Raw genomic sequence first — 27023 nt, forward strand, 5'->3', positions numbered from 1 at the left:
GCATCACCTAGCTGTTCTTCCTTGATCAGAACTGAGGTCCAATTACTAGCCTTCTAAACAAAGGCATTCCCAACACTATGAATCCTATTTCAACACTAGTCCTACATAGCTAAGCTTCTTATATGGGGCTGGGAAGGTGGCTCAGTGGTAGAGTGCTTGCCTTGCATGCCTGAGGCCCTGGGTTCGATTCCTCAGCACCACATTAAGCAAAAAGAAAAAAGCCGGAAGTGGCGCTGTGGCTCAAGTGGTAGAGCGCTAGCCTTGAGCTGAAGAGCTGAGGGACAGCGCCCAGGCCCAGAGTTCAGGCCCCACGACCGGACCCAAAAAAAAAATTGTTTTAAATAATAGAATGTTAGTGAATTTTTTTGTTTCCCAGCAGGAAGTCAGTTTGCAATTGCTTCGGCTTCTTTCCTAACTGGTAAGACTAATGGAGGGACACAGATGTTCTATTCCTTTGTTCATATGACAGCATTCAGATTTCTTTGATATAGCCAATCATCTTTCCCTCACAGGGAAACTTAAGGAAGCATTAAAGGCAGAGCTTGCGAGGCTCTGATGTGAGAACAGACACCAGAGTGGAGACAGAGGCTCTGAGTTCAGCTGCTGTAGATTCAGGCTTTTTTGCTCTTATCCATGGAGCCTTCTGCCCTACTAATTTGCCCAGGGCAAGGATTCTGACTAGTGTGAAACCAGGCATGGCCTGGACCTGGATGAGAGGGATGAGCAACTAGTCTCATCAGTTGGTATTTTCCCAAATTGGCAACTGAATGGGTACTTACAGAGGTCTATGCTTCTGGCAATGTGGAAATGCTAAGCAAAGGGAAGCTGAGGACTTCAGTGCTATACTTAGAGTCAGCTAGGCCTCAAAGCCAAAGGGAGTGCCCCCAGCTCTCTGAGGGAGACTAACTGGCTGTACCACAGGTCTTACTCTCCTCTGTTACAAAGATGCAGGAAGCCTGCATTGGGGATGGAACCCATAGTTATGAGTGTTAGACAAGTGTTCTACCACTGAGCTAGCTCCTTCAAGCATTCTGAATTCCACCCCAGTGCCTCAACTCTGCCTGCTGATCCACACTGGGTGCTATATGTATACTCCTACCTGCCTTACTCATGTGCAGGGCATGGAGAAAGTTAGTCATGCATGGGGAAGAATTGTCCCACTGAAGCAGGTGTTGGTATATACCTAACTTTAGCTATTCAGGAGGCCAAGATCTGGAAGATAGCAGTTTAAAGCCATTTAAAGCCAGCCAGAGCAGAAAAAATTTGTGAGTCCATCTCCAAAATAACCATCAAAAAGCTGTGCTGGGGGGCATGCTCAAGTGGCAGAACACCAGTCCAGCAAGCAAGCACAAGGCCATATGACTTCAGCTGTAAGGCAAGATCGTTCTCTACTTCTTTGGCTGTTGTGCTTTTGACTCTGAGGCCTGCGTTACAGAAAGTTTCTGAATTAACTGTACCTGAGCTCTGACTCACTTGCTCTGAGTCAGGGTATAGCTCAGGTGTCTCTTGTGAAACAATTATGGACGTGTCCATGCCCTTCTGATGAGGGTGTACTGCTATGACAATGGTGGATCAGAAACAGTGGAGAAGGAGTCCTGACTCCAGTTTTGTCATCTGAATGGTGGCTGGGCTCCAGACCTTACTTTACTGCTGTTCACCCAACACATCCTGGACATCCCAGTAACAGGAGACATTGACCCACAAACTCAAGAAGGAAAGCAGTGGGACAGGCAATGGTATTGGTACTAAGACATTTATTACATCATAAAAAGTCTATTATTGTTTTCCATATATACATGCTCCTGTGGGCAGTCCCCCTATTCAGCCCCACCCATCCACCCTTTGTGGTGCCAAGCATTTCTCCAAACTTACCAACTATTTAATAAAAGAGGAAGAATTGGAGGTGGCAGCCCAGGACAGATGGGAACGAGATGGGAAGAGGGAAACAAAGTGCAGAGTGGTTGGGCTTGGCTCTCAATGCCCGACCCGGCAGGAGGGGCACGTGCAGGCACTACAGGGTTGCTACAGCAGTGCCTCCCTGAGCTGCCAGGCTGCAGGCAGAGGCTACAGATGATACCCGAGTGAGTGCTCAGGTTGGACCCTCAGATATGGACAGCAGAGGAGAAAGAGGGCCCAGTAGGGGATATCCCCCATCCACATGGCAGCAACAGCAGCTTGGATTGGGCCAGAAGAGTTGGTGACTTCTGGGACAGCTGGAATGGGGCCTGGAATAGCCTGATGGGAAGTGCTGGTCCTGATCTCTAAGGGCCCCGCTTTAGTTGACTTCAGAGGTGGGTATGGGGTCTGTGGGGCGGGGCGTGGCTAGGAGGGGTACTGGAGACGTTGCTTCAATGAGTGCAGGGTTGAGGATGATGGGCAGAGACATGGGCGGCACACCCACCTGTAGTGGGGAGGCCAAGGGCTGTAGAATTAGTGGGGGCTGGGTCAGAGCGGGAGGCCCTTCTGGGGTAGGACTCGGCCTGCTGGGGCTACAGGCCATTGGTGATCCAGGGGAGCTGCTGTTGGGGGCTCGGGGACCCTCAGGTTTCTCCAAGTCTGTAAAGAAAGTTGCAATTAGACTCTTGTCAGCATACCAAGTCTGTTTCTCCCAATTTCCCTTCCAGGCTAAAATACTGAGTCTCAAAACTCATCTCATGTTCAGCTACCTTAGGTAATAGATCCACCCTTTATCTCCTTCACTCAAACTTTGGTCTGGATTTAGCTAGAATCCATGAATCCTAGCTTACCTTGCTCTGCTATTTCCCATAGAAAGGGTGGGCAAATAGCCAGCCTGGGCTGCTTCCTTCCCAACTCCCTGCTAACACCACCAGCAAACCCAAGTTCCCTAGTCTTCCTCTTAGACATTCTTCTTCCTGCCCAACCACAAGCAGACCATCAAGGAGAGACTCACTGCAGGGCCCCAGCTCCGAGGGTGTTTCTGGGGGAGGCTGATGGCCATGTGTCCAGGGGTCACCAGCAGCAGGAGTGAGGTGAGCTGGGGCCAGGGGTTTGGGGCTGTGGTGCTCCATGGGCACAGGGTCTGGTTAGACAGAGGGTACAGGTGGCCACTCTTAGTGCTTAGTCCTGGATATGTACCACTTCTTCCACCCCCATAGGACCCAGGGGATTCTTTGGTGGGATGGGCTGGGTACCCTACCTTGAATGACAGTCTGCTTGAAGAGCTCATCACGTAAGTGTGGAAGAAAGCAGTCAATGCGCTCCCATGTGATCTCCCAGAGGGCAGAGGGACCACCTCCTCGTGAGTCTGCACTGTGGAAAATCTCTGCCGTGTCCATCACAAGGAGCATGTTCTTCAGAGACTCAGGGATGGCCTCTGACTGCAGGGGGCAGTGGGATAGTGGGAACAGAGCAGAAGCATGAGGGAGACAGTAGCAAAGGGAGAGACAGCAAGTCTCCTGGCAGGCAGGAAAGAAAATGGGCAGGGGGAATCCAGCTAAGGTCAAACATACCAGTAAATCACTGGAGCCTGCGTGCATGTACTTGTCCATGAAGTCTAGGATGGTGAGCCAGAGCGCAGCGAAGGTGGAGAGTGACAGCAGTGGAGACAGGTGCTGCAGGAACACCTGGAGCCCACGACAGCCTGTTAGCCACAGGCAGTGTATGAACCTCTACGTCCCTCTCCAGAGTTAGGAAGTAAGCCTGCTTCATCTTGCATGGAAATTGCTCTGATCAGAAATTGCTCTGAAATCCAGAGTCCTTCTGAGTCCCTGGGTCCTTTACAGTTTCCTGAGCCAGGGGTCCTGAGTACCTACATTGTGTTTCTGGGTCTCACCCAACCTGGAGATGTCCTTTTCCCTCTTTGGAAAAGGGCAGGGCTTGGGAGAGTAGGTGTGAGTACAGTGGTGAGCAGTACCTTTGAGAGCAGCGTGGAAGCCCTCATCCGGGTCTCCTCCATCCCACCCACATCGGCTGGGCTGATGTTCTCTAAGAGCTTGGTCAATAGAGGAAACAGCACCTGGTAGGTAAATAGCAATGTTATTCTAGTTGAGCAGCCTTGCCCCAAGGATAGGCAAGATGGGTAGATGGGGCATGAGGCTGGAGATGGGCAGATGGGGCAGAGCGCACCAGGGAAGTCTCATACAAGCTGAGGAGACATTAGGGGTTCTTGGGAGGCTGCCTGGCTCTCCCTGCCTTAGGTTTCAAACTTTATCTACCTTGTTAAAACAGGACTCCCATTCTAGGGCATCCAGCTTTTGCAGGTCATGTACCAGCAGTGCTCGCTGCAGATAGGTCAGGGCCTGCATCCGCACCTGGCACCGGGCATCACAGCACAGGCAAGCAATGCCTGAGAACGAGAACGGGATGGGGATCATGCAGTCATCTGGTCCTGGTGCTCTGACCTTACCTCTGCCATACCCTGCCTCCACCTGCAAGTTTACCCTGTAGTAAAGGGCACCAGCAATGGGCCCAGAGGGTGCGCGAATCGGCTTCGATCTTCTGGCCACCTGTCTCCAAGTGACGCTGCTCTTCTGCCCATGAGCTATAGATAGAGGCGGCCCGCGTGTGCAGGGTGTGCATCAGGTCTAGCAACTGGCATCACAGAAGAGAGCAGGATATGAGTGGGGTTAGGCCTGGTGGGTTCCTTGTCCTCCCCCTGTAACTGTCCCTAAGTCATCAAAGGACACCCTCCCCCTTAGTAACAGCACAGTCCACCCCTTTCTCTATTTCCTTTGTTGTGGTGTTTTTTGTTTATCTTTCCAGTCCCGGGGCTTGAACTCAGGGCCTGGGCTCTGTCCCTGAGCTTCTCTGTGCTCAAGGCTCTACCACCTGAGCCACAGCACCACTTCTGGCCTTTTCTTCTTATGTGGTACTGCAGGATCAAACCCAGGGCTTCATGCATGCTAGACAAGCACTCTACCACTAAGCCACATTTCCAGACTCTTTGTCTTAACTTGATAAGCTAGTAGCTCTAGTTCTGGCTATGTTTCTCATAGTCACAAGTTATTCATGGCAGAGGAGATTTTAGGACCAAAATTCAACACAGAATTACAGCAAAAAAGGAACTTTCATTTTAAGTCTAAAATAAATCCTTGTTAAAGAAAAAAAAAAAGTAATTAGTTAATCTCATCTTAAAAACAAATCAAATTGTCAGGTATCAGTGACTCATGCCTGTAATCCTATCTACTTAGAAGGCTGAGATCTGAGGATGGTGATTTGCAGCCAGTCTGGACAAAAATGTCCATGAGACTCATCTCCAATTAGCCAGCAAAAACTTGAAGTAAAGGTGTGGCTCAAGTGGTTGAGCACTAGCCTTGAGCAAATGAGCCACGGACACCTGAGTTCAAGCCCCAGCACTAGCACTTGCATGCATACACCCACACACAGACCCAAGCAAATCAAATCTCAAGCTCAGAGGCTTTCCTGGGCAATTGTCTGGCCAGAATTAATACTTTTTTGTTTTCTGAGACAAGGTCTTAACTAGCCTGCCTCAAGCTCACGTATGCAAGGCAGGCTGGCCCTGTCATGACCTCCCGCCTGAGCCTCCTGAGTGTCAGCATTACAGGTGCCACCACACCTGGCTAATACTTTACTTTCATAATTTTTGGAAAGTTCTTACTGAAAGCAAGCAACTCTTTTTCCATTTATTTAGTGATATAAAGTCAACTCATAAGATCAATTTTATATGCCTTGAATAGACACACAAATAACTTTGGAAGGAAAGACACAAAAACGGGGACAAAATTGCCTTTAGTGACAAAAATTCTGTGGTTGGGGGCAGGAATAAAATGGAAACATTTTTATCAGTTTACCCTGTTTACCTTTTGAATTTTGTACCATGTGCATATTCAAAAATAAATAAACTTTAATTTTAAAATAAACTTAGGCAAGCAAGGATTCATAGGTGATCCTGGATAATGGGGATACTGTGGAGGTAGTCATGGGCCTGGGCAGAACACATGGGCCCTTCCTCTTGCCCCCCCCCCCCCGCTCCCAGGTGCAGGGGAGGAGAGGAAGTAAAGGGTGCCATACTTACGTCCTGACTGACCTGTAAAGACACCGTATGGTAGCTGGCAGGCACGCCTTCATCTTCATCATCGTCACTGTGCCCACCCCGTGTGGGATGTTGGTTGGAGGTTCGAGGACGACGAAGCATCGAGCCCTCCTTGGACTTTTTCTTGAAGCGGTTCCCTTTGCTGTCATATTTATGACTCTTGCTGCGTTTCTCCTGAGATTTGCACCCTGGACAGAGATGGACCCAGGTCACACTTCCACAGCTAGAAGCAAAGATGTCCAGCCTTTCTCCCCTTTTTTCCATCCCCACTGTAATTACATGGCTCTTCCCCAACTAACCCTTCATCAAGTAACCTACCGCCATTCAGACTGGCCTCCACAAAGACACGCAGAGTCTTGACGCAGAGCTCGAAGTTGTCAGGGGTGATGTGAGCAGCATCACGAACAATGAAGGACAATGATTCCACACACTTAAGTAGGGACTTAGTGTCATGTGGCCCCAGGTCCAGCCCCACTGTTAGGCTATACTGATTCACCAGGGGTGAAGGGCCTGGCCGACTGGACCCTGGTCCTGGCTTGGAGTTATCAATGTCATCCTTTCCCACCTGTGAAGTACATAGGGTAGAAGCTGGGGAACTAGTCTTGACCCCTATTTGTCCTCTCAGAGAACCAGGAATCTCTCTTATAAGCCCAGGAGGGAAGACTCATCAGCTGCCCATACCCTCACTCACCACAAGCCAACCACTGTTGACCACATCAGCATCTGTGGCTGATCGATGCATCTTGCCAGGCCTGCCATGATCAGTGTAGACCTCTGAGTCGGAAGTGTAGCCTCGGTCTAGGCTCACATCATTCTGATGGTAAGACGGTAGCTCACTATCTGACTGGGCTCCTAAGCCAGGCAGGGAGAAGAACAGAGGCAGGTTAGGGATGGGACACTGGGGCAAAGAAAATTTAGACTCTCAGAAGAAAAGTGCTAAGGCCTGGCCTCCTCTCTCTCTGGCCTGGATTATTTCTGCCCTGTCACCAGAGGACTTCAGCCTAGACAGCTTCTCTTATGACCAAATAGGGCAATAGGCTAATTTGGGCTTCTGATAGCATCTAGTAGCAGCTGTTAGGAAAATCGAGTGGCAGCAAGGGCATAATTTCTGGGAAAATAGTCCACAGGATGGTAGGAAGCCTGGCTTCACGGCCTTCTACATTGCCTACTTGCCTTCATGCTATTTAACCTGTGGATACTAGCCAGCAGGCACTGAAAGATCTGGAAGCAGATGGCAGAAGCCAGGCATATTTAATCTGCTGAATGCAATAACCTGTGTTTTGTTTTCCTGTCCCAGCGCCTGGGCCACAGCTATTTATCTGCCAGTGAGAGTCTCCCTGGGAGAAGGCTTACCAGCATCAGGTGCATCAGTCCTAGCTGTGGCCTGCAGAGCAGCTGGAGGCTTCACACCTGAGCCGATACACTCCAGTAGTGTGAAAAGGGTGGCCCAGTCATCCCCCAAGTGGATGTTCGCTGCATTTGTCTTAAGGAGTTCATGGAGCCCATATGCAACTTGGTGACTAACTCTGGACAGCACGCCAGGCTTCATCAGCAACAAGATGCGCAGGGAGAGCAGCACCTGGGGTAGGGGTGGGGAGCAGGAAAGAGGAGAGTGGGCACATAGCTTCCTATGGAAGAAGCTTCCCTATCAGTCTCTTTAGGTCAGCCAGGAGGGTTTGGTTAGAATCCAACTTGAGCTGATGTTGCTAGTCTCTCTCTCGCACATGGTGCTGGGGCTTGAACTCAGGGTCTCAAGCTTGCTAGGTGGGCACTCTACCACTGAGCCATGCCTCCAGCCCTTGTCTCTTCTTTTTTCTTCCTATACATATATATATATTCTCTCTCTATATATGTATATATTTATTTAAAAATTTAATTGTTGTTATAAAGGTGATGTATACAGGGGTTACAGTTACCTAAGTCAGGTAAAAAGTACCTTCCTTTCTGGACAATGTTATCCTTTTTTTTTTTTGGGGGGGGGGGTTCCAGTCGTGGGGCCTGAACTCTGGGCCTGGGCTCTGTCCCTCAGCTCTTCAGCTCAAGGATAACGCTCTACCACTTGAGCCACAGCGCGACTTCCGGCTTTTTTTCTTTTTGCTTATGTGGTGCTGGGGAATCCAACCCAGAGCCTGATGCATGCAAGGCAAGTGCTCTACCACTGAGCCACCTTCCCAGCCCTCCTTTTTTTTTTTTTGGCCAGTCCTGGTGTTTGAGCTCAGGGTCTGGGCTCTGTCCCTGAGCTTCTTCTGCGTAAGGCTAGCACTCTACCACTTGAGCCACAGTGCTACTTCTGGTCTTTTCTGTTTATGCAGTACTGAGGAACTGAACCCAGGGCCTCATGCATGCTAGGCAAGCACTCTACAAACTAAGCCACATTCCCAGCTCCACCCCTCCTTTTTGAGAGGGACTGGTGATCCACTAAGGGCTAAGCACTCAGCCACTCATTTTATTTTATTTTTAAATATTTATTTATTTATATATTTATTGTTGGTTGTGGGGCTTGAACTCTGGGCTTGGGTGCTGTCCCTGTGCTCTTCAGCTCAAGGCAAGTGCTCTACCACTTGAGCCACAGCGCCACTTCTGGTTTTACTAGTAGTTTATTGGAGATGAGAGTCTCACAGACTTTCCTGCCCGGGCTAGCTTTGAACCACAATCCTCAGATCTCAGCCTCCTGTGTAGCTAGGATTATAGGTGTGAGCCACCCGCGCCCAGCTTCAGCACTGGGCTTCATTTTATTTTATACTAAACTGTTTATTGAATTGATTAGTATCATATGCAATTGTTAGAAATAATACAAAGTACCTAATATACTTTGTCCAACTTATCCCAATAGTAACAATATGCAAAACACAATCAAAATATTGATATTGATACAACTCACAGATACTATATGGATTTCTCTATTCTCTACAATTTTTTTTTTTTTTTTTTTTTTGGTCAGTCATGGGCCTGAACTCTGGGCCTGGGCGATGTCCCACAGCTCTTTGGCTCAAGGCTAGCGCTCGACCACTTGAGCTACAGCACCACTTCTGGCTTTTTCTGATTATGTGGTGCTGAGGAATTGAACCCAGGGCCTCATGCATGCAAGGCTAGCACTCTACCACTGAGCCACCTTCCCAGCCCCTCTACAATTTTTTTTAAACAACTTTTTTTTTTTTTATGTTGGTCATGGGGCTTGAACTCTGGGCCTGGGCACTGTCCCTCAGCTCTTCAGCTCAAGGCTAGCGCTCTACCACTCTACAATTTTTATCACCTATATAGCTTTATGAATCCACAAGTCAAGATGCTGAATGGCTCCTATACCATAGGCTGTTTCATGCTGCCCTTTTCTAACTATAGCTTGTCCTTTTTCCTAACCCCTAGCAATCTGTCCTCAACGTATAAAATTTTCTGAGTTCACAAACGTCATATGAATGGAATTATGTAGTATATAGTCTTTGAAGATTGGCTTTTCACTCAGTACCTAAGTCATTACATCTAGTCTGTTCCTTGAAGACTATTCTATAGTATAGAATACAGTATACTATATATAGCATTCCATAGAATATGTATGTGTACCATAGTTTACTTATTGCAAGTCATCTGGACTAATTCCAGTTGGGGCTACTCTGTAGATGTTTTGTTGTTGTTTATATTGTCATTTGTGGGACTTGAATTCTGTGCCTGGGCGCTATCCCTGAGCTCTTTAGCTCAAGGCTAAAGCTCTACCACTCTTTTTTTTTTTTTTTGGTCCGGTTGTGGGGCCTGAACTCTGGGCTTGGGTGCTGTCCCTCAGCTCTTCAGCTCAAGGCTAGCGCTCTACCACTTGAGCCACAACACCACTTCCGGCTTTTTTCTATTTCCTTATGTGGTGCTGAGGAATCGAACCCAGGGCCTCAAGCATGCAAGGCAAGCACTCTACCACTGAGCCACCTTCCCAGCCCCAGCTCTACCACTCTGAACCATAGCTCTACCTCTAGTTTTTTTTTTTTTTCTTTTTCTTTTTGTCGGTCATGGGGCCTGAACTCTGGGCCTGGGCGCTCTCCTTCAGCTCTTCAGCTCAAGACTAGTGCTCTATGACTTGAGCCACAGCACCACTTCCGGTTTTTTCTGCTTATGTGGTACTAAGGAATCGAACCCAGGGCCTCATGCATGCAAGGCAAGCACTCTACTACTGAACCACCTTCCAGCCCCTCTACCTCTAGTTTTTGAGTGGTTAATTTGATATATGAATCTCATGGAGACTTTTCTTCTCAGGCTGGGTTTGAATTGCAATCCTCAGATCTCAGCCTCCTAAGTAGCTAAGATTACAGGAGTGAGCCACTGGTGCCCAGCTGTTATTACGTTCTTGTTTGTTTGTTTTGGCCGGTCATGGGGCCTGAACTCTGGGCCTGGGCACTGTCCTTCAGCTCTTCAGCTCAAGGCTAGTGTTCTATCACTCAAGCCATAGTGCCACTTCTGACTCTTTCTGCTTATGTGGTACTGAGGAATTGAACCCAGGGCCTCATGTATGCAAGGCAAACACTCTACCACTGAGCCACCTTCCCAGCCCTGTTATTACATTCTTTTTTTTTTTTTTTTTGTCGGTCGTGGGGCTTGAACTCTGGGCCTGGGCGCTGTCCTTCAGCTCTTCAGCTCAAGGCGAGCGCTCTACCACTTGAGCTACAGCGCCACTTCCGGTTTTCTGGTGGTTTATTTGAGATAGGAGTCTCATGGTCTCTCCTGCCCGGGCTGGCTTTGAACTGCGATCCTCAGATCTCAGCCTCCTGAGTAGCTAGGATTATAGGCGTGAGCCACCAGCGCCCGGCTTGTTATTACATTCTTAATTTCAGCTTTCAAAAGTTCATTGTTAGCATATAGAAACAGATCTTATATTTTGTAACCTTATTGAACTAAATTAATAGTTTTTTGAACTTTTTAAATACGTTTTGTTTGGTTGGTTGTTTTTTGTACTATAGGCAAGAGATCTCATGCTTAGGAAGCATAAGAACCCCAAACCAGATATAGGCCTGGGGCTACTAAAAGGTAGCAGCAATCCAGCCCCACAAAACAGACTGAGAGAGGTACAGGGCATTAGCTTCAATGCTTAGGGTCATTCCAGGTACCTCTGTTAAAAGACTGTGCCACCCTTGTGGTTGGCCACTAGATTCATGTTATGGAGCATTATGTACAGTGTACACACACACACACACACACACACACACACACACACACACACGCACACACGCACACACGCACACACGCACACATACATAGATGGAGTCTGTCTTAGATCATATCCATAATGAACAGCAGCCTGCCCACCTTCCCAGATACACTCTGCTTACCTGACCACTGATCTCTTCTCTACGGAGTAGCCGGATGGCTAGGCGCAGCAGCCCTACCACTGCTCGCTCCACAAGGAAACAGAAATCTTGTGCCTGGACACAGAGGTGGTATAAATGGTCTCGAACAGTCTGCCATACACATCCCACTCGGTCCCTTACAGAAAACAGGAATAAGGACAATCTCAGTGGAGGCCACTGGGCAATTTGTCTCCTATCCCTTTCCTGGTTTATTGGAATCATACCCTAAGCAGACAGGAGTAGAGATCAAACTTTTCCCTTATTGCCTATGGGTTTGTATATTTCAGGCCCCAAAGTCTGGTATAGAGTCTGCCTAAAGACTTTTTTTTGTCAGTTGTGGGGCTTCAACTGGCCCTGGGCACTGTCCCTGAGCTCTTCAGCTCAAGGCTAGCGCGCTACCACTTGAGTCACAGCGCCACTTTTGGTTTTTTGTGGTTAATTGGAGATAAGAGTCTCAGACTTTCCTGAGCAGGCTGGCTTTGAACTGTGATCCTCAGATCTCAGCTTCCTGAGCAGCTAGGATTACAGGCGTGAGCCACTAGCACCCAGCTTGCCTAAAAGATCTTCACCTGCCTTATCCTACCTGTTCTCCAATACAATCCGTAGCAGCATCTCAAGACAAAAAGCGGCGTCTTCCTCATCATATGTTTCTTCATCTGGTGTCACTGAGACTAGAGCCTGGAGGGGAACAGCAGTAGGAAAGAAGTCATGGAGGAGAGGCCAGCCACTGGCTCTGCCTCAAAAGAAATAGAGATACTAACTATTACCCCTCCCAGACACAGGCAGCTCTCCATCTCTTCCCTTCCTCTGGTACCTTCATGAGCTCCTGCAGGGACTCCAGCTGGAGGAACTTGCTCTCTGTGATCATCTTTTCTGGGTCACATTGCTAGAGAGGGCATAAGAAAAAGAGGGTCTGTGACAAAGACTGAAGGGAGAGAGCCAGGGAGACAGGGCAGAATCCTACATGATTCTATTCTTTACCTACAAGCTACATCTTTCTAATAGGTAGGGGTTTAGGTTCTTGCCAGGGGTGGGGAGTTACCTTGATACAGTCCAAGGCCATTTTCTTAGCCTCTTGGTTCTCAGTGGATGGGCCCCGTACACTAGACTGCTCAGGGCCACTCAACGTTAGCCAGCTCACAAAGCTCAGTACTGTTGACTCTCCTCTGTAGGAAGAGGGTACATGGTGATCCCCAAAGTTCTGACCCTCCCTATATAAGATCCTTAGCTTCTGCTTTTGGTCTTTACGTACCGGTTTGATGGTGTTTCTTCTCGCTGTAGAGAGATCTTGCCATTGGGATCCACAAAATCTTCTACCTGGCATAATAGGACAAGAAATGATTTCTTTCCCCAAATCCTTTGCATTTCTGTTCCCTCAAGCAAATTTTTCTAGATTTCTTCCTGTAGCTCTCTGTCCCTGAACTATTTTTCAGGGTAATATAAGTAGTAATGACTTCTACCAGCCTTTCTTTATAACTTTCTTCAAGATCTGTGGCATTTGGGCTGGGAAGGTGGCTCAGTGGTAGAGTGCTTGCCTTGCATGCATGAGGCCCTGGGTTCGATTCCTCAGCACCACATAAGCAGGAAAAGCTGGAAGTGGCGCTGTGGCTCAAGAGGCGCTAGCCTTGGGCTGAAGAACTGAGGACAGCGCCCAGGCCCAGAGTTCAGGCCCCATGAATGGCAAAAAAAAAAAAAAAAAAAAAAGATCTGTGGCATTAATTTGAGCTTTGGCAGGCATCAGGCTCAGTGCTCCTCTCGGCCAATTCTATGTCTATGCACAAAATGCTAGGACTCTTGCTTTGTTATTGTTGATTAATCTACCAAAAATTACCTCCACCATTGCCTTGGGCAGCAGCTGGGCTCGGAAGAGCTGCAGCATGGCTTCCATGATATTCTTCCAGCCCTCCCGCAGGATGTCACCATGACGATGGGCCAAATGGAATACTGTCTTGGCTGCAATGTGGGCTTTAGGGTTGCTTCCAAATACACTGGGTAAGTTCTCAATAGACTGGAAAAGAGAATGAGAAGAGGCTTCAGGTAGTATCTGGAAGAAAACTCTCAGGTCTCTTTCTGCCTGTGGTTCCCTGAGAATCCTTCTGCTGGCTTTGCTTTTTTTTTTTTTCTTTTGGTCTGGGCCTGGGCTCTGTCCCTGAGCTCTTCAGCTCAAGGCAAGTGCTCTATCACTTGAGCCACAGAGCCACTTCCAGTTTTCTGGTAGTTAATTGGAGATGAGAGTCTCATGGACTTTCCTGCCCAGGCTGACTTTGAACCGTAATCCTCAGATCTCAGTCTCCTGAGTATCTAGGATTACAGGCGTGAGCCACCAGTGCCCAGCCTGGCTTTGCTTTTTTAATCCTCCATAATACTGATGGTCTTTCCCACTCCTTCATCTTTTCTTCCATCCCAGTACATGAAGTGATTATTCTCTTTCCAGAGTGTGCACGACTAAAATGGCCTAAGCCCTGGTGAAGCTAAGAAGCTAGGTACAGATATGGATAGGTCCACTGCTAAAGGAGAGGTCCTCCTTTGGAACTCTAAGTAAAGTTCCTGCCCGAACTCACCTCACTGCTGAGAGCTGTGAATTTGCACAGAGAGATGATGAGATTGTCAAACACATCGCTGAGGCCATAGTGGGCGGAGATCATGGCACACTTCCTGTAATGTCACCCCCATCCCCAAAACAGAGTCACTGGAAGGTCAATAACCCTTCCAAGTCCCTGTGGAGGTTTACATGGGCTTCTACCCCAATCAGACCCAGGAAGAAACCTTTCACACTAGTCTTTAAGACAGATTTCCCCTAAGCTATAGTGTCCCTCTACAAACTCAGGAAGAACCCCATTCTCAGGAAAGGAAGAGTAAAAGTTACAAGAGGTAACCATGTTAGCTTTTGAGAGATAGGAGGAGATAAAGGCCAAAACCAAAGCTGACCTACCTGAAACCTGAGATGGCTTTCTGGATGATTGTCTCTTCAAGGCTTTTGTCAAAGACATAAGAAAGAGCAGCAATAGTGGGGCCCCAAGTCATAGTGAAGAGGTCGAGATCATAGCTGCCAGGAGGCACTCGGAGGAATATTCCCTCAGGGGTGGCACCACGATGAAGAATCACATTCCACACATAGTTCTCACGAACTAAGCCAGTCTGTTCCTCGGGCATCACAATTTCCTCATTCCTGTTAAGAGATAAGGGAAGGAATAGGTGAATCTGGGTGGTTCCAAACTAGGACAAGGCCTTTGTGAATACAGCCATCTTCCATCAACATGAGGTAATCAAAACTGCAGCTCAGTAATCTGTTTCCTACCCTGGGAAGAAGAAGGGAAAGGAAGTGTCCTATAGTCTTCAAATTCTGTCTTTAAGTAGGGCCTTCAGTTCTGTAATAAGACTTCATATTCTTCTGGCTATTGAAAGGATTAAATAATTTCTTCTTTTTCTAATTTATAATAAAGAACTAAGTGTCTTATCTCTGACCTAAGCCTCACTCTTTAGTGCCCATTTTAACTTCTATACCAGCCACAGAATGCAGCCACAGTATCCAGTTACTTTAGGTTCAGGAAATGAGACAATGATACCTCACTTAAGGGTAGCAGTTTGTGCTAGGGATACAGCTCAATGACAGAGCACATTTTAATTAGCATGTGTGGTGCTTTGGGTTCAGTCCTCAGGGAGGAAAAAAAGAGTGGCAGTTTATATAAAGCCTGGCTTAAAGTAATAGAGCTCCAATATTGTCCAAGCTTCTCTAAAGAAAAATACAAGTTGTTGGAGTGGGTTGCTCCTAAATCCTGAGATTAAATCTGGGGCATTATAAATGACTGATGTGATTCTGAGAAAGGAAGCAATGTGCCTGTCCTTAATGGAGATGCTACACTTTTCTCTCTCTTTTTCTTTCTTTCTTTTCTTTCTTTCTTTCTTTCTTTCTTTCTTTCTTTCTTTCTTTCTTTCTTTCTTTCTTTCTTTCTTTCTTTCTTTCTTTCTTTCCTCCTTCCTTCCTTCCTTTCTGTCTTTTCTTTTTCTTCTTTCTTTCTTTTTTTTGTTGTTGGTCATGGGGCCTGAACTCTGGGCCTGGGCACTGTCCCTCAGCTTTTTAGCATAAGGCTAGTGCTCTACCACTTGAGCCACAGCACCATTTCTGTTTTTTTCTGTTTATGTGGTGCTAAGGAACCCAGGGCCTCATGCATGCAAGGCAAGCACTCTACCACTGAGCCACCTTCTCAGCTCCACAGTTTTCTTTATATATACTCACTTAATGGCATGGTACATGTCCTCCAGGATGTCTTGCTCAAAATCCTTGCCTCCATTCACACCTTTTAGATTTTTTCGAAACTCCTAGAGACAGACCAGTAAGTTTTTCCTGCTTTGTATCAATGTTGAAGCCCCACCCAATGAAAAAATTAAGTGAAATAACCCACCTACCTCTTCAACCCAGTTCTTTCCCGATTCCCAGAACTCTGTCCACTGTGCCCAGGGGAAACCCCATGCCCTTCTGGCTATCTCCAAAGCTGCACTTATCTTCTCTGCATTGGTTGGGACCCAGGCTTACCTCCAGCGTCATGGGTGCATTTTGTTTGCGAACATTGTGGTTGTGCTGGTCAGTGTTCAGCATGATGACAGCATAGGCCAGGGCAAAGCAAGCATCGCTATTGGCAAATGGGGAGCCATTACAATTCTGAAAAAGCAAAGAGCCCACCTGAGTCAATGCCCTGTTTTGGCCAATGAAACCCTCACTATCAATCCCCTGGTCAGTGCTGGCACAGAGAGGAGGTGTTACCTAGAAAGTGGGCAAGCTCTTGCCAATTTCTTTGCTTTTTCTTTTTTTGCCAGTCTTGTGATTTAAACTCAGAGCCTGGGCATTTTCCTTCAGCCTTTTTTTTTGGCCAGTCCTGGGGCTTGAACTCAGGGCCTGGGGTCTGTCCCTGAGCCTCTCTATGCTCAAGGCTAACACTCTACTACTTGAGCCACAGAACCACTTATGGCCTTTTCTGTTTATGTGGTACTGAGGAATCGAACCTGGGGCTTCATGCATGCTAGGCAAGCACTCTACCACTAAGCCAACATTCCCAGTCCCTCAGCTGCTTTTGCTCAAGGCTAGCACTCTACTACTTGAGCCACAGAGCCACTTCTGGCTTTTTCTATTCATGTGGTACTGAGGAATTGAACCCAGGGCTTCATGCATGCTAGGTAAGCACTATACCACTAAGCCATATTCCCAGATCAGCTTTTGGCTATTTCAGACATTTCCATGACTTTTCCATGAAAAGCTCATTTTTTGCTTTTGTTTTCTTTTTAAGTTTTAGCAAGCATTTATTTTAGTATGACTGAGTTATAGGGAGAAATGAAGAGAGAAACACTTCCTGGAGAGCTTGTACAGGAGATGGGAGTTAAAGGCTCCTCTTAGCCTTCTTTAGAGACAGCATGAGTGTTTTGATTGGGGCCCACAGAGGTCCTCAAGCTGATCTAAGGGGCTCTGCTCCTGCAACTCAGACTCACTCACCCTCCAATGTTCAGTGAATGCCTCCAGCAACCTGTGGATGACTGGTGCCTCCCCAGGCAAACGGAAGGCTTCTAGGTAGAGGCGGAGAGCTTCATCGAGCCGCAGACCCTGAAAGCTGAAGGTGCTAAAGGGAAAAAAAAGCAGAACGAAGAAGCTGGAGATAGAAAAGCTGCACAGGTTGGCCTGTTAGCCCAGTCCAGAACCCTACCCTACCCTCACTTGCAATGTTCTCTATGTAAATGGAAGGCTTCCAAAGGTGTCTTACTGGAGTCCCTTTCAGGTACAACAGATATAACTGATGGGAAGAAGAGAATGCGTGACCTGGTCATCATTAGGTCATCAGATATACTCTGAAGGGATGCCATGTTCCCCAGACTTTTATTTTCTCCCTTTGCTTCTCCTTCCCTTTCTTTCTGTAAGACTGGAGATCAAACCCAGGGTGTCATGTATGCTAGAAAAACATTCTACTACTAAGGTACACAATTATTCCTGACATTTCTTATAATTTCCTTACCTCACAAAACTCTCCAACAGGTCAATGTTTTTTCGATCACTCACAAATTCTCCAATCATTTTCTTGTCCAGCCGAGGGTTCTCTCTGAGCCATTGGGCTACCTCTGTGTTATCCATTGGGATGGTGAGGAGGCCCTTCTCCTGTAGAAACTGTATCCCCTTCTTTGGTTTCTGGTTGAACTGCTCTGTACCAGTTATTAGCAGCTGGAGAAGAAAAACTAGAGGTGTCAGAAGCCACTCTGCCCCTAAATCAAACAAGGTTAGGCAGACTCTACTAAAGCCCCCAGCTTGTTACCTAATGAGCCCATAGAACATGGTTCATAGTGATTCTACAAGTAAGAATGGATCATACTGGCTCCAGTTTTCTCTCATCTCTTTGTTTCATTAGAAGTATCAGAGGAGCTCCTTGCCACTCTTTTGGTGTGTTCAAAATGCAAGGACAGCCTCCTTCTCCTCTAATTTGGGGATCAGAAAATATGAGAAGAGAAGAGAGTTTTCTTCAGGTTATACTCATCCTTATTCCCCTCCACATGTACGGATGTATGTATCTGCATATATACATATATACACACATACACGTACGTATGTATGTATATTGGGGAGGGGGGCTGGTCCTGGGGCTTGAACTCAGGGACTGAGTTTTTTTTAGTCAAGTCTAGTGCTATATGACTTGAGCCACAGCTCCACTTCTGGCTTTTTTTAGTGGTTAATTAGAGATAAGAGTCTCATGGACTTTCCTGCTTGGGCTGGCTTCAAACCATGATCCTCAGTCTTCTGAGTAGTTAGGATCACAGGCATGAGCCACTGACACAGGGCTCACTCCTTAGTTATAGTTTAGCTTAGATTCTTCTTTGCTTTTTTGTTTATTTGTTCATTTGTGGGACTTGAACTCAGGGCCTGGGTGCTGTCTATAAGTCTTTCTTTCAAGGCTCTACCACAGTGCCACTTCCGTTTTTCTGGTGGTTAATTGGAGCCTCACAGATTTTCTGGCCTGGGCTGGCTTTGAACTGCAATCCTCAGACCTCAGAGTAGCTAGGATTATAGGTGTGAGCCACCTGTGCCCAGCTCTCTCCTTTGCTTTTTGGTTGCTTGGTTCTTAAGGTTCTGAGTTTGAAAGACCTGGTAGACTGATTATAGTGAGCACTTTGGTCCCTTTGTTGTCCAGTTGCAGCCCTGCAATCAAGGGCACATATAAGCCAGTCATTTATGGCTGGCAATAAGAGGAAGAAAAGGCAGTAGAAAATTTTCTTTGTGTTAAGAAAACTAAAAGCATGAACAGTTATTTGAACTTTACTAAGGTACTAGAATAAATGTTCTTTTATTGGTAGTCATTATGCTGGAGCTAGACATGACCAATAACCTTTGGTGACTCACATGACGCCAGTTTCCAAGACTTCTGGCACCAGAACCAGTTAACACCTGGCTATCAGCTGCAGTTAGAGCCTGCTCAAGAGTAAACAGTAGCATTGCTTATCTACATGGCTTAAGAGGAAGACAAGGAAGGTCTTGAAAGGAGATGGGGAGGTTACAAATGTCCCAGCAAACCTGAAGCTTAGTAACCACAAAAAGCTTGTAAAGGGGGGCTGGGAAGGTGGCTCAGTGGTAGAGTGCTTGCCTTGCATGCCTGAGGCCCTGGGTTCGATTCCCCAGCACCACATAAGCAAAAAGAAAAAAAAGCCAGAAGTGGCACTGTAGCTCAAGTGGTAGAGTGCTAGCCTTGCGCTGAAGAGCTGAAGGACAGCGCCCAGGCCCAGAGTTCAGGCCCCATGACTGGACCCCCCCCCCCAAAAAAAAAAAAAAAAAAAGAAGCTTATAAAGGGCTGGGAAGGTGGCTCAGTTGCCTTGCATGCATGAGGCCCTGGATTTGATTCCTCAGCACCACATAAGCAGAAACAAAAAAGCTAGAAGTGGCACTGTGGCTCAAGTGGTAGAGCACTAGCCTTGAGGTGAAGAGCTGAGGGACAGTGCCCAGGCCCAGAGTTCAGGCCCATGACTGGACCACCCCCCCCCCAAAAAAAAAAAAAAAAGCTTGTAAAATCTCCCTGATCCTCATCCTTTGGGACAGAAACCTTACAAAGGACACTAGATAGAAGTGGGCAAAGTCTGAACTCTAAGGAATATATGTATGTATACATCTATACCTTCTTTTTGTTTTTAATTTCAATTAGTTCCCGTGGATCTGGCAGAAGAGAAGAAAATCGAGGTGGCTTCCGGGTAAATTTTTTGTCAGCTAGAAATGAGAAGAAGAAAGGGGAACATCCATAAGAATGATTTTACCAGGACTTCTGGAAGGTCACTAATACATTCTCTAATTTTAATTTGCTTTCTTAGATCTGTCTGTCCATCCATCCATCCATCCATCCATCCATCCATCCATCATCCCAGGGTTTTAAACTCAGAACTTTGTGTTTGGTAGGTAGGTGCTCTATTACTTGAGTTATAACTCTAGCCCAATACTCTCCAGTGAAAAGGATGAACCCTAGAAATTGTCTTGTCCTCACGAGTCTCCTACACACTGGAATTCTTACTTTTGGAATTAAGTATTTTGTTTCTTCTCTGGGTGAAACCCAGGTGAGCTGCCAAGTTTCACTCAGGCATGACCCTAGGTTGTTGCTATGCTCCCTGCTCTGTTTCCTAACAGGACCTGTAGTAGAGGGAATTTAAGGTCATGGAAACCGGATACTCACGCCCAGAATCACCAGCTTCCTCTAGATCACTGCCTCCTAGCTTCCCATGTTCAGCTGGTAGTCTCCCTCCTGCTGACAGATGCAGGCCTGGGACATCTGGGGCCAGGCTTATGGATTTCCCATCACTGGGCGCTCTCTCAACTACTATGAAAAAAATACATGGGAAGACTTGTAAGTAGAAGTCAAGCAAAGCTACATGGGTTAAGTCTCAAGCTAAAAGCTAAATGTTCCATACAGGGGACCAGCCAGAGGTACCGGGTGCTGGTGGCTCACGCCTGTAAGCCTAGCTACTCAGGAGGCTGAGATCTGAGGATCCGGTTCAAAGCCAGCCCGGGCAGGAAAGACTCCTATCTCTAATAAACCACCAGAAAACCGGAAGTGGCGCTGTAGCTCAAGTGGTAGAGTGCTCGCCTTGAGCTGAAGAGCTGAGGGACAGCGCTCAGGCCCAGAGTTCAAGCCCCATGACCGACAAAAAAAAAAAAAAAGAAATTAGAATATATATAAGGATGGGAAAAATGACTCAGCAAGGAGAATGGATAAACACAGAATTTTGAGAACATCAAAAAGAAATGGCTGGGGGGCCTGGGAAGGTGGCTCAGTGGTGAGTGCTTGCCTTGCATGCATGAGGCCCTGGGTTCAATTCCTCAGCACTACATAAGCAGAAAAATAAAGCCAAAAGTGGTGCTGTGGCTCAAGTGGTAGAGCATTAGCTTGAGGTGAAGAACTGAGGGACAGTGCCCAGGCCCAGAGTTCAGGCCCACGACTGGACCCTCCCAAAAAAAAAATTAAAAAAAAAAAAAAAAAGAAAGAAAGAAATGGTTGGACACTTGGTGGCTCACACCTGTAATCCTAGCTACTCAGGAGACTGAGATCTGAGGATCCAGGTTCAAAGCCAACCTGAGCAGGAAAAGTCCGTGAGATTCTTATCTCCAATTAAACACCAGAAAACCAGAAATGGCCCTTTGGCTTAAGTGGTAGAGCACTAGCCTTGAGTTAAAAGAGCTCAGGGAGGGGGGAGGGGGGAGGCTGGGAAGGGAGGTGAAGGGTAAACAAAGGAGGAGGCTGCAATGCTTGGTAAGAAATGTATGCATTATCCTGCCCATGTAATTGTAACCCCTCTGTACAGTATGTTCACAAATAAAATAAAATAAAATAAAATAAAATAAAATAAAATTAAAAAAAAAAAAAGAGCTCAGGGAGGGCTGGGAAGGTGGCTCAGTGGTAGAGCACTTGCCTTGCATGCATGAGGCCCTGGGTTCAATTCCTCAGCACCACATAAGCAGGAAAAAAAAAAGCCAGAAGTGGCACTGTGGCTCAAGTGGTAGAGCTCTAGCCTTGATGTGAAAAGCTGAGGGACAGCGCACAGGCCCAGAGTTCAGGCCCACGACTGGACTCAAAAAAAAAAAAAAAAAAAAAAAAAGAAAAAAAGTGCTCAGGGCTGGCAGCCAGGCCCAGAGTTCAAGCACAAAGAAAAAAAAAAAAGAAAACAGGAATAGGGAAGATGGGCCCTTGTCAGCACAAAAATTCCAGGGAAGAACTGGTAGAGTACTTGCCTAGTGTGCATGAAGCCCTGGGTTCCATTCCTCAGTACCACATACACTGAAAAAGCCAGAGGTGGCACTGTGGCTCAAGTGGTAGAGTGCTAGCCTTGAGCACAGAGACGCTCAAGGACAGTGCCCAAACCCTGAGTTCAAGTCCCAGGACTGGCAAAAAATAAAAAATAAAAAATAAAAGAAATAAAAGAGAGTGGGAAAAAGAACAAGAGAAGCTGGGCGCTGGTGGCTCACGCCTGTAATCCTGGCTATTAAGGAGGCTGAGATCTGAGGATCATGGTTCAATGCCAGCCCAGGCAAGAAAGTCCATGAGATTCCAATTAACCACCAGAAAACTGGAAGTGGTGCTGTGGCTCAAGTGGTAGAGCGCTTGCCTTGAGCTGAAGAGCTCAAGGACAGTATCCAGGCCCAGAGTTAAAGTCCCATAACTGACAAAAAAAGAAAAGAGAAAGAGAGAAAGGAGCAAAAGGGAAGAAGGGAAGACAGGAGGGAGGGAGGGAGAGAAGAAGGAAGGAAGGAAGGAAGGAAGGAAGGAAGGAAGGAAGGAAGAAAGGAAGGAAGGAAGGAAGGAAAAAGAAATGCCTCTTACTGTCTACAGCTTCTCGGGTGCCATCTACTGCTTCATAGCTGGTTCTGGCTGTCTCTTTTTTTTCTTGCTGGGTGAGGTTGTTGAGGACTTTGGCTTGACAGTGGGCCTCAGTGCTGTCAATCACTGTCAACAGGGCATCAAGAGATAGTAGGTGTGTTGTATAGAGTTGACCAGACACAGGGAAGGCATTCTGGAAAATAAACATATCCATCAGATTTGAGGTTAAGAGAATACTTTAGTTGATCACCCAAAAAAGAAAAAAAAAATTGTCTCCTCAATTGCCCTTATGAAGTGCCTTTCTTCTTCCTGTTTCCCATCTCTGAGTATTCTCCTCCCTGAATGTAGCATCTTCACTACCATCAGGGAGGCTTCTTTAAAAAGAGCCTTCTTTCTAGAGGCCAATAATAGGCTCAGCACCTTGGACAGCAGCTTAGTGAGGTCCTCAAAGAGGTTGGAACAGTAGTAGTCACAATCATAGTTGATGTACAGTTCTGTGACAAAACTGGGGATGCGCCAGAGCTGCACAATGGCCTCCAGTGCCATCTCCTTCATCTCATAAGGCATCTTGGGATTTTCCACAGTGATGATCTCCATGAGCTTTTTGATGTACATCTGGCGATCACCAGTAGAAGAGAAAATTGGACAGGAAAAATATTAACAGGAGGCAGAAACCCAGACAAAAGTCATACATTAAGATATACTTACAGGTGCAAACATATCCTGGTATATATATCCCCCTACTCATCTCAGGGTATAAAACCTGGCCCTTTTCCTTATTCCTAATTCAAAAGAAGTTGTTGCTTTCTGTGTTCTCTATGTGAACCCAGCTTAGTTCTTTCTTTTTGTTTTTTGTTTTTTTTTGTCGGTCGTGGGGCTTGAATTCTGGGCCTGGGCGTTGTCCCTCAGCTCTTCAGCTCAAGGCGAGCGCTCTACCACTTGAGCTACAGCGCCACTTCCGGTTTTCTGGTGGTTTATTGGAGATAGGAGTCTCGCGGTCTTTCCTGCCCGGGCTGGCTTTGAACCGCGATCCTCAGATCTCAGCCTGCTGAGTAGCTAGGATTACAGGCGTGAGCCACCAGCGCCCGGCTTTGTTTTTTTTTTGGTTGGTTGTGGGGCCTGAACTCTGGGCCTGGGCACCGTCCCTCAGACTTTCAGACCTTCAGCTCAAGGCTAATGCTCTACCACTTGAGACATAGCACCACTTCCAGCTTTTTCTGCTTATGTGGTGCTGCGGAATTGAACCCAGAGCCTCATGCATGCAAGGTAAGCACTTTACCACTGAGCCACCTTCCCAGCCCCCAGCTTAGTCCTATAAGAGTTTCCTTTTGCAATTTAGTAACAGTCCTGGCTTGACTTGTAAGAGGAACTCCTGGGATGAAGACCTGCTCCCACTGAAGATGAAGTTACATTCCAGGCTTTGTATTTGGGCTCTCCTTCTTTATAGTCAGCCATTTTTCTTTGGGCTTCTTTGAACTTTTCTACTACAGAGCCAGTCAAAAAAAAACAAACTAGAGGCTAAAGTACCCTCCTAGAGAAAGCCCATAAATCCTATCCCTGTAGCATAACAGGCTGGCCCCACTGAAGATGCCATATATCTGGTTTTTTTTCTCTCTCATCCAAGATCAAGAAACTTACCTCTAATTGGAACTTGAGGTGCTCCCGCATGCTCTCAAACAGTAGGAAGCATACTCGCAGGGAAGCAGCATACAGGTTCAGCCGCTCTACACTGAGTAGCTGGAGATTAGAGGATAAGGTTGTTGGTTTTTTTTTCGGTTGGTTGTGGGGCCTGAACTCTGGGCCTGGGGGCTGTCCCTCAGCAATTCAGCTCAAGGCTAGTGCTCTACCACTTGAGCCACAGCACCACTTCCAGCTTTTTGTGCGTATGTGGTGCTAAGGAATAGAACTCAGGGCCTCATGCATGGAAGGCAAGCACTTTACCACTGAGCCACCTTCCCAACTCTAGAGGATAGGTTTTCAAAGTTGATTGATTCAGCCGACAGTCAGGAGAACAAATTGGTGAAGTTGCCATAGAATGACTGAACACTGAAGGAACTCTATCTACTACAAACCTCGGAGAGCTACTAGAACTCCTTTACTTATAAATTACTGTGAGGAAGGTACTTTCTTGGGACCCATACTCTGCACAATTGGCCAAACCATCCTCCTTCTGCTTTTGAGAGACCCTGAAAAACAGATAGGGGCTAGGAGCAATAAGATCTTACCTGGAATAAGTGGCGACACATTTCATCCTTGATAAGACCCAGGAGGGTCTGGCATTGGGCCACAGGTGCTGATTCAAGGGCCACCGTCAGTAAATGCAGTCCCATGTGGATCATAACCTCTGAGTTGTGGCGGTCATGTGGGTTGGTGAGGGAGATAAGGAAGCGGAAGAGCTCACGGATACAGGGAAGACCATAAGGTACCAGAGCTGTGCCTGGGAATGTGAGAAGTGAGACTGCTAAGAAACAACCAGCCTGCTGGCTCAGCCCAACCCATCTGTGACAACAGTTTGAAGGCTGGACTACATTTTCTGCCTGGAACATAGCCTAAAAGTAGGACCCAGAGGCAATAGTGACCTTGGTCCAATGTGATCTAGACTCAGGCATCTTAGAGGGTAGGATGAGGGAGGGAGAATGAGTACCAACCTTCTTTCTGGGAGGACTGTGTAAAGCGTACACCCCGTGGGTTGACGTAATCCATGTCATGGACTGAGGCAGAGTCAGAGTGATCAGCAGGGGATGTGCACTCCTCTAACACTTCAGGGATGGATTCCACTGATGCTGACTGGGCTTTTTCCACGTGAGCCCCTTCCTGCTATGACCAGCAGCAGGCAGAAATAATAGGAATAAGGTTAAGTCAAGGGCAACTTAGAACTTATTCCCCTCAAGTCCAAGCAATCTCCAATGGACTTCAAGGGAGAGATTCAGTTTGGTGGTTTATCAATCAATGAAAGAGATAGCTCAGGGCAGGAATAGGACAAAGGACTCAGAAAACATCTCTTGAGGTGTCATTGATTTATAGTGACTGAAACTCTATAGAGATGCAGAAAAAGCCATGGTCAGCTCCTTCCCTTTTGCCAGACACTACCATAAATACTACATTGCATAACTTGATAAATACCCTGAGCTGTCTCTCACAGTGTGTTATACTGTAGGCTTTTCTGGGAAGTATGGCTAATTCTGAGCAACAGGGAAGAACTTCCTCCCTCAAGCTTGTTTTGAATCAAGGTCTGGCCTGGACACAAGATCTAAGAGACTAAGCCAGTTCTCAGAGTGGAAGGCAGAAGAGGGACCTCTAGAAATCAAAGCCATACCTGAGGGTCAGGCTGATCAGAAACCCCTAGCTCAGCACTCCCAGGCTCTGCAGCTGTGCTTTCCCTTGGAGAAACAGGTTGCTCCAGGTCAGTGAGATCCTCCTTGGAGGTGGTCTGGGATGAGAATTCCACACCACTGTCTGTAGAGGGGCTGACCACTGCTGAGGCAGCTTCTGAACTTGCAGAGGAGATGGGTGTGGGCACATCGATGAAGGGCATGCCACCTGCCAAGAAAAGTGAAGCTTGAAGGAGAAGAGAGACTTTGTGGGCAATACATGCTCTCCAAAGGTACAAGATGCTCTGTTTCTCCAACTGCATGCTCACCTATGAATATGCTTGTCTCTAAAATAGAGTTTTTCTTACCTCTGTAAGAAAAACAATCTTAAAGAACAACTTTTACGTTGCTGTGGAATTGCTGAGTAGTCACAGTCTGATTTGAAGTATAATTGTTTCTTTTGCTCTACCATTTAAGCCACAGCACCACTTCTGGCCTTTTCTGTTTATGTGGTACTGAGGAATCAAACCCAGAGCTTCATGCATGCTAGGCAAGCACTCTACCACTAAGCCACATCCCCAACACCAAGAAGCTTTTCTTTTGTTTCTTCTTCTTTTTTTTTTTTTTTTTGGTCTGGTCATGGGGTCTGAACTCTGGGTCTGGGTGCTGTCCCTCAGCTCTTCAGCTCAAGGCTAGCGCTCTACCACTTGAGCCACAGCACCATTTCCAGCTTTTTTCTGCTTATGTGGTGCTGAGGAATCGAACCCAGGGCCTCATGAATGGGAGGCAAGCATTCTACCACTGAGCCAACTTCCCAGCCCTTCTTTTGTTTCTTCTAATCAGAGGAAACAGCCCAGGACACTCACCAGTGAGGTTAGAGGATAAGGTGGCTCCATTTGGAGTGGGCTCGGAACTTGGTGTGACTTTGGTCATATGACGTGGAGGTCGGGGAGATCTCTTCTGTTTCTTCCATTTCGATGAATCACTCATTCCTCCTGCTCTCATTTTCAGCTGGAAATACCACACCTCGTTAGCACTCTAGGAGTATTCTGACTAAGACTACCCCTAGAAACAGCTCTTCACTTAGTTCTTCTGGTCTCTACAAAAATAGTCTATTCCCTACATCTGTGCTAGCACAAGAACCTAGACCATCAGACCACATTCTTATGATTTTAACCTAACTCCTACTCTCCCCAGGGAAACCAGCCTCCACATGGCCTAGTCGTTGATAGGGCCAGCTATTTTGGCCTACAGGCTCATGGACTCCTGGGCTTTACTTAAGTACTCTACACAGCAACCCCCTACCACTAGTTTTTATGCAACTATGAGCACCAAACTTATAGCTTTCTTATTATTGTATGGATTGAGCCTAGACCATAAAAGTATATGCCTTACTCTAGAAATTCCACATCAAATTGATCAAAGAATAATTCCTTAGAGTTAGAAAAGAAAGAACATCCTAGGGTGTTTATTTGTGGAGTTGAGGGTGGAGGATCATGTCCTGCTATTGCTCTGTTCCCAGTTTGAGTATACAAGCAGGACTTCCAGTTC

General features: G+C 46.9%; 1 protein-coding gene across 15 annotated transcripts in view; it reads right to left on the bottom strand.

Annotated features, from left to right (window-relative positions):
- Positions 1-1736: 1736 nt before the first annotated feature.
- The window catches only part of Gbf1 (golgi brefeldin A resistant guanine nucleotide exchange factor 1), a 141512-nt gene continuing 116225 nt past the window's right edge, over positions 1737-27023 (bottom strand). For 3 of the 15 annotated variants that reach the window (XM_069994796.1, XM_069994767.1, XM_069994730.1), the window contains 32 exons: positions 26339-26483; positions 25478-25701; positions 24810-24975; positions 24387-24598; positions 23800-23898; positions 22582-22776; positions 22165-22354; positions 20023-20163; positions 19477-19565; positions 17337-17539; positions 16823-16946; positions 15872-15997; positions 15575-15657; positions 14270-14506; positions 13899-13992; positions 13169-13345; positions 12590-12654; positions 12380-12503; positions 12152-12223; positions 11921-12015; positions 11320-11473; positions 7367-7592; positions 6705-6865; positions 6332-6578; positions 5996-6201; positions 4401-4551; positions 4176-4306; positions 3875-3976; positions 3471-3584; positions 3158-3338; positions 2912-3040; positions 1737-2556 (listed from right to left, as the gene is read on the bottom strand). In XM_069994796.1, coding sequence (XP_069850897.1) covers positions 2276-2556; positions 2912-3040; positions 3158-3338; positions 3471-3584; positions 3875-3976; positions 4176-4306; positions 4401-4551; positions 5996-6201; positions 6332-6578; positions 6705-6865; positions 7367-7592; positions 11320-11473; positions 11921-12015; positions 12152-12223; positions 12380-12503; positions 12590-12654; positions 13169-13345; positions 13899-13992; positions 14270-14506; positions 15575-15657; positions 15872-15997; positions 16823-16946; positions 17337-17539; positions 19477-19565; positions 20023-20163; positions 22165-22354; positions 22582-22776; positions 23800-23898; positions 24387-24598; positions 24810-24975; positions 25478-25701; positions 26339-26483 — 4944 coding nt within the window. In that variant the 3' untranslated portion in view covers positions 1737-2275. Of the gene's footprint in view, positions 2557-2911; positions 3041-3157; positions 3339-3470; positions 3585-3874; positions 3977-4175; positions 4307-4400; positions 4552-5995; positions 6202-6331; positions 6579-6704; positions 6866-7366; positions 7593-11319; positions 11474-11920; positions 12016-12151; positions 12224-12379; positions 12504-12589; positions 12655-13168; positions 13346-13898; positions 13993-14269; positions 14507-15574; positions 15658-15871; positions 15998-16822; positions 16947-17336; positions 17540-19476; positions 19566-20022; positions 20167-22164; positions 22355-22581; positions 22777-23799; positions 23899-24386; positions 24599-24809; positions 24979-25477; positions 25702-26338; positions 26484-27023 lie in introns of all 15 variants that reach the window. The other 12 variants (XM_069994775.1, XM_069994759.1, XM_069994705.1 and 9 more) reach the window with 6 other exon arrangements.

The sequence above is a fragment of the Dipodomys merriami genome, unplaced genomic scaffold (assembly GCF_024711535.1).
Source record: "Dipodomys merriami isolate MVZ:Mamm:240054 unplaced genomic scaffold, mDipMer1.0.p SCAF_102, whole genome shotgun sequence".
Classification (NCBI taxonomy): domain Eukaryota; kingdom Metazoa; phylum Chordata; class Mammalia; order Rodentia; family Heteromyidae; genus Dipodomys; species Dipodomys merriami.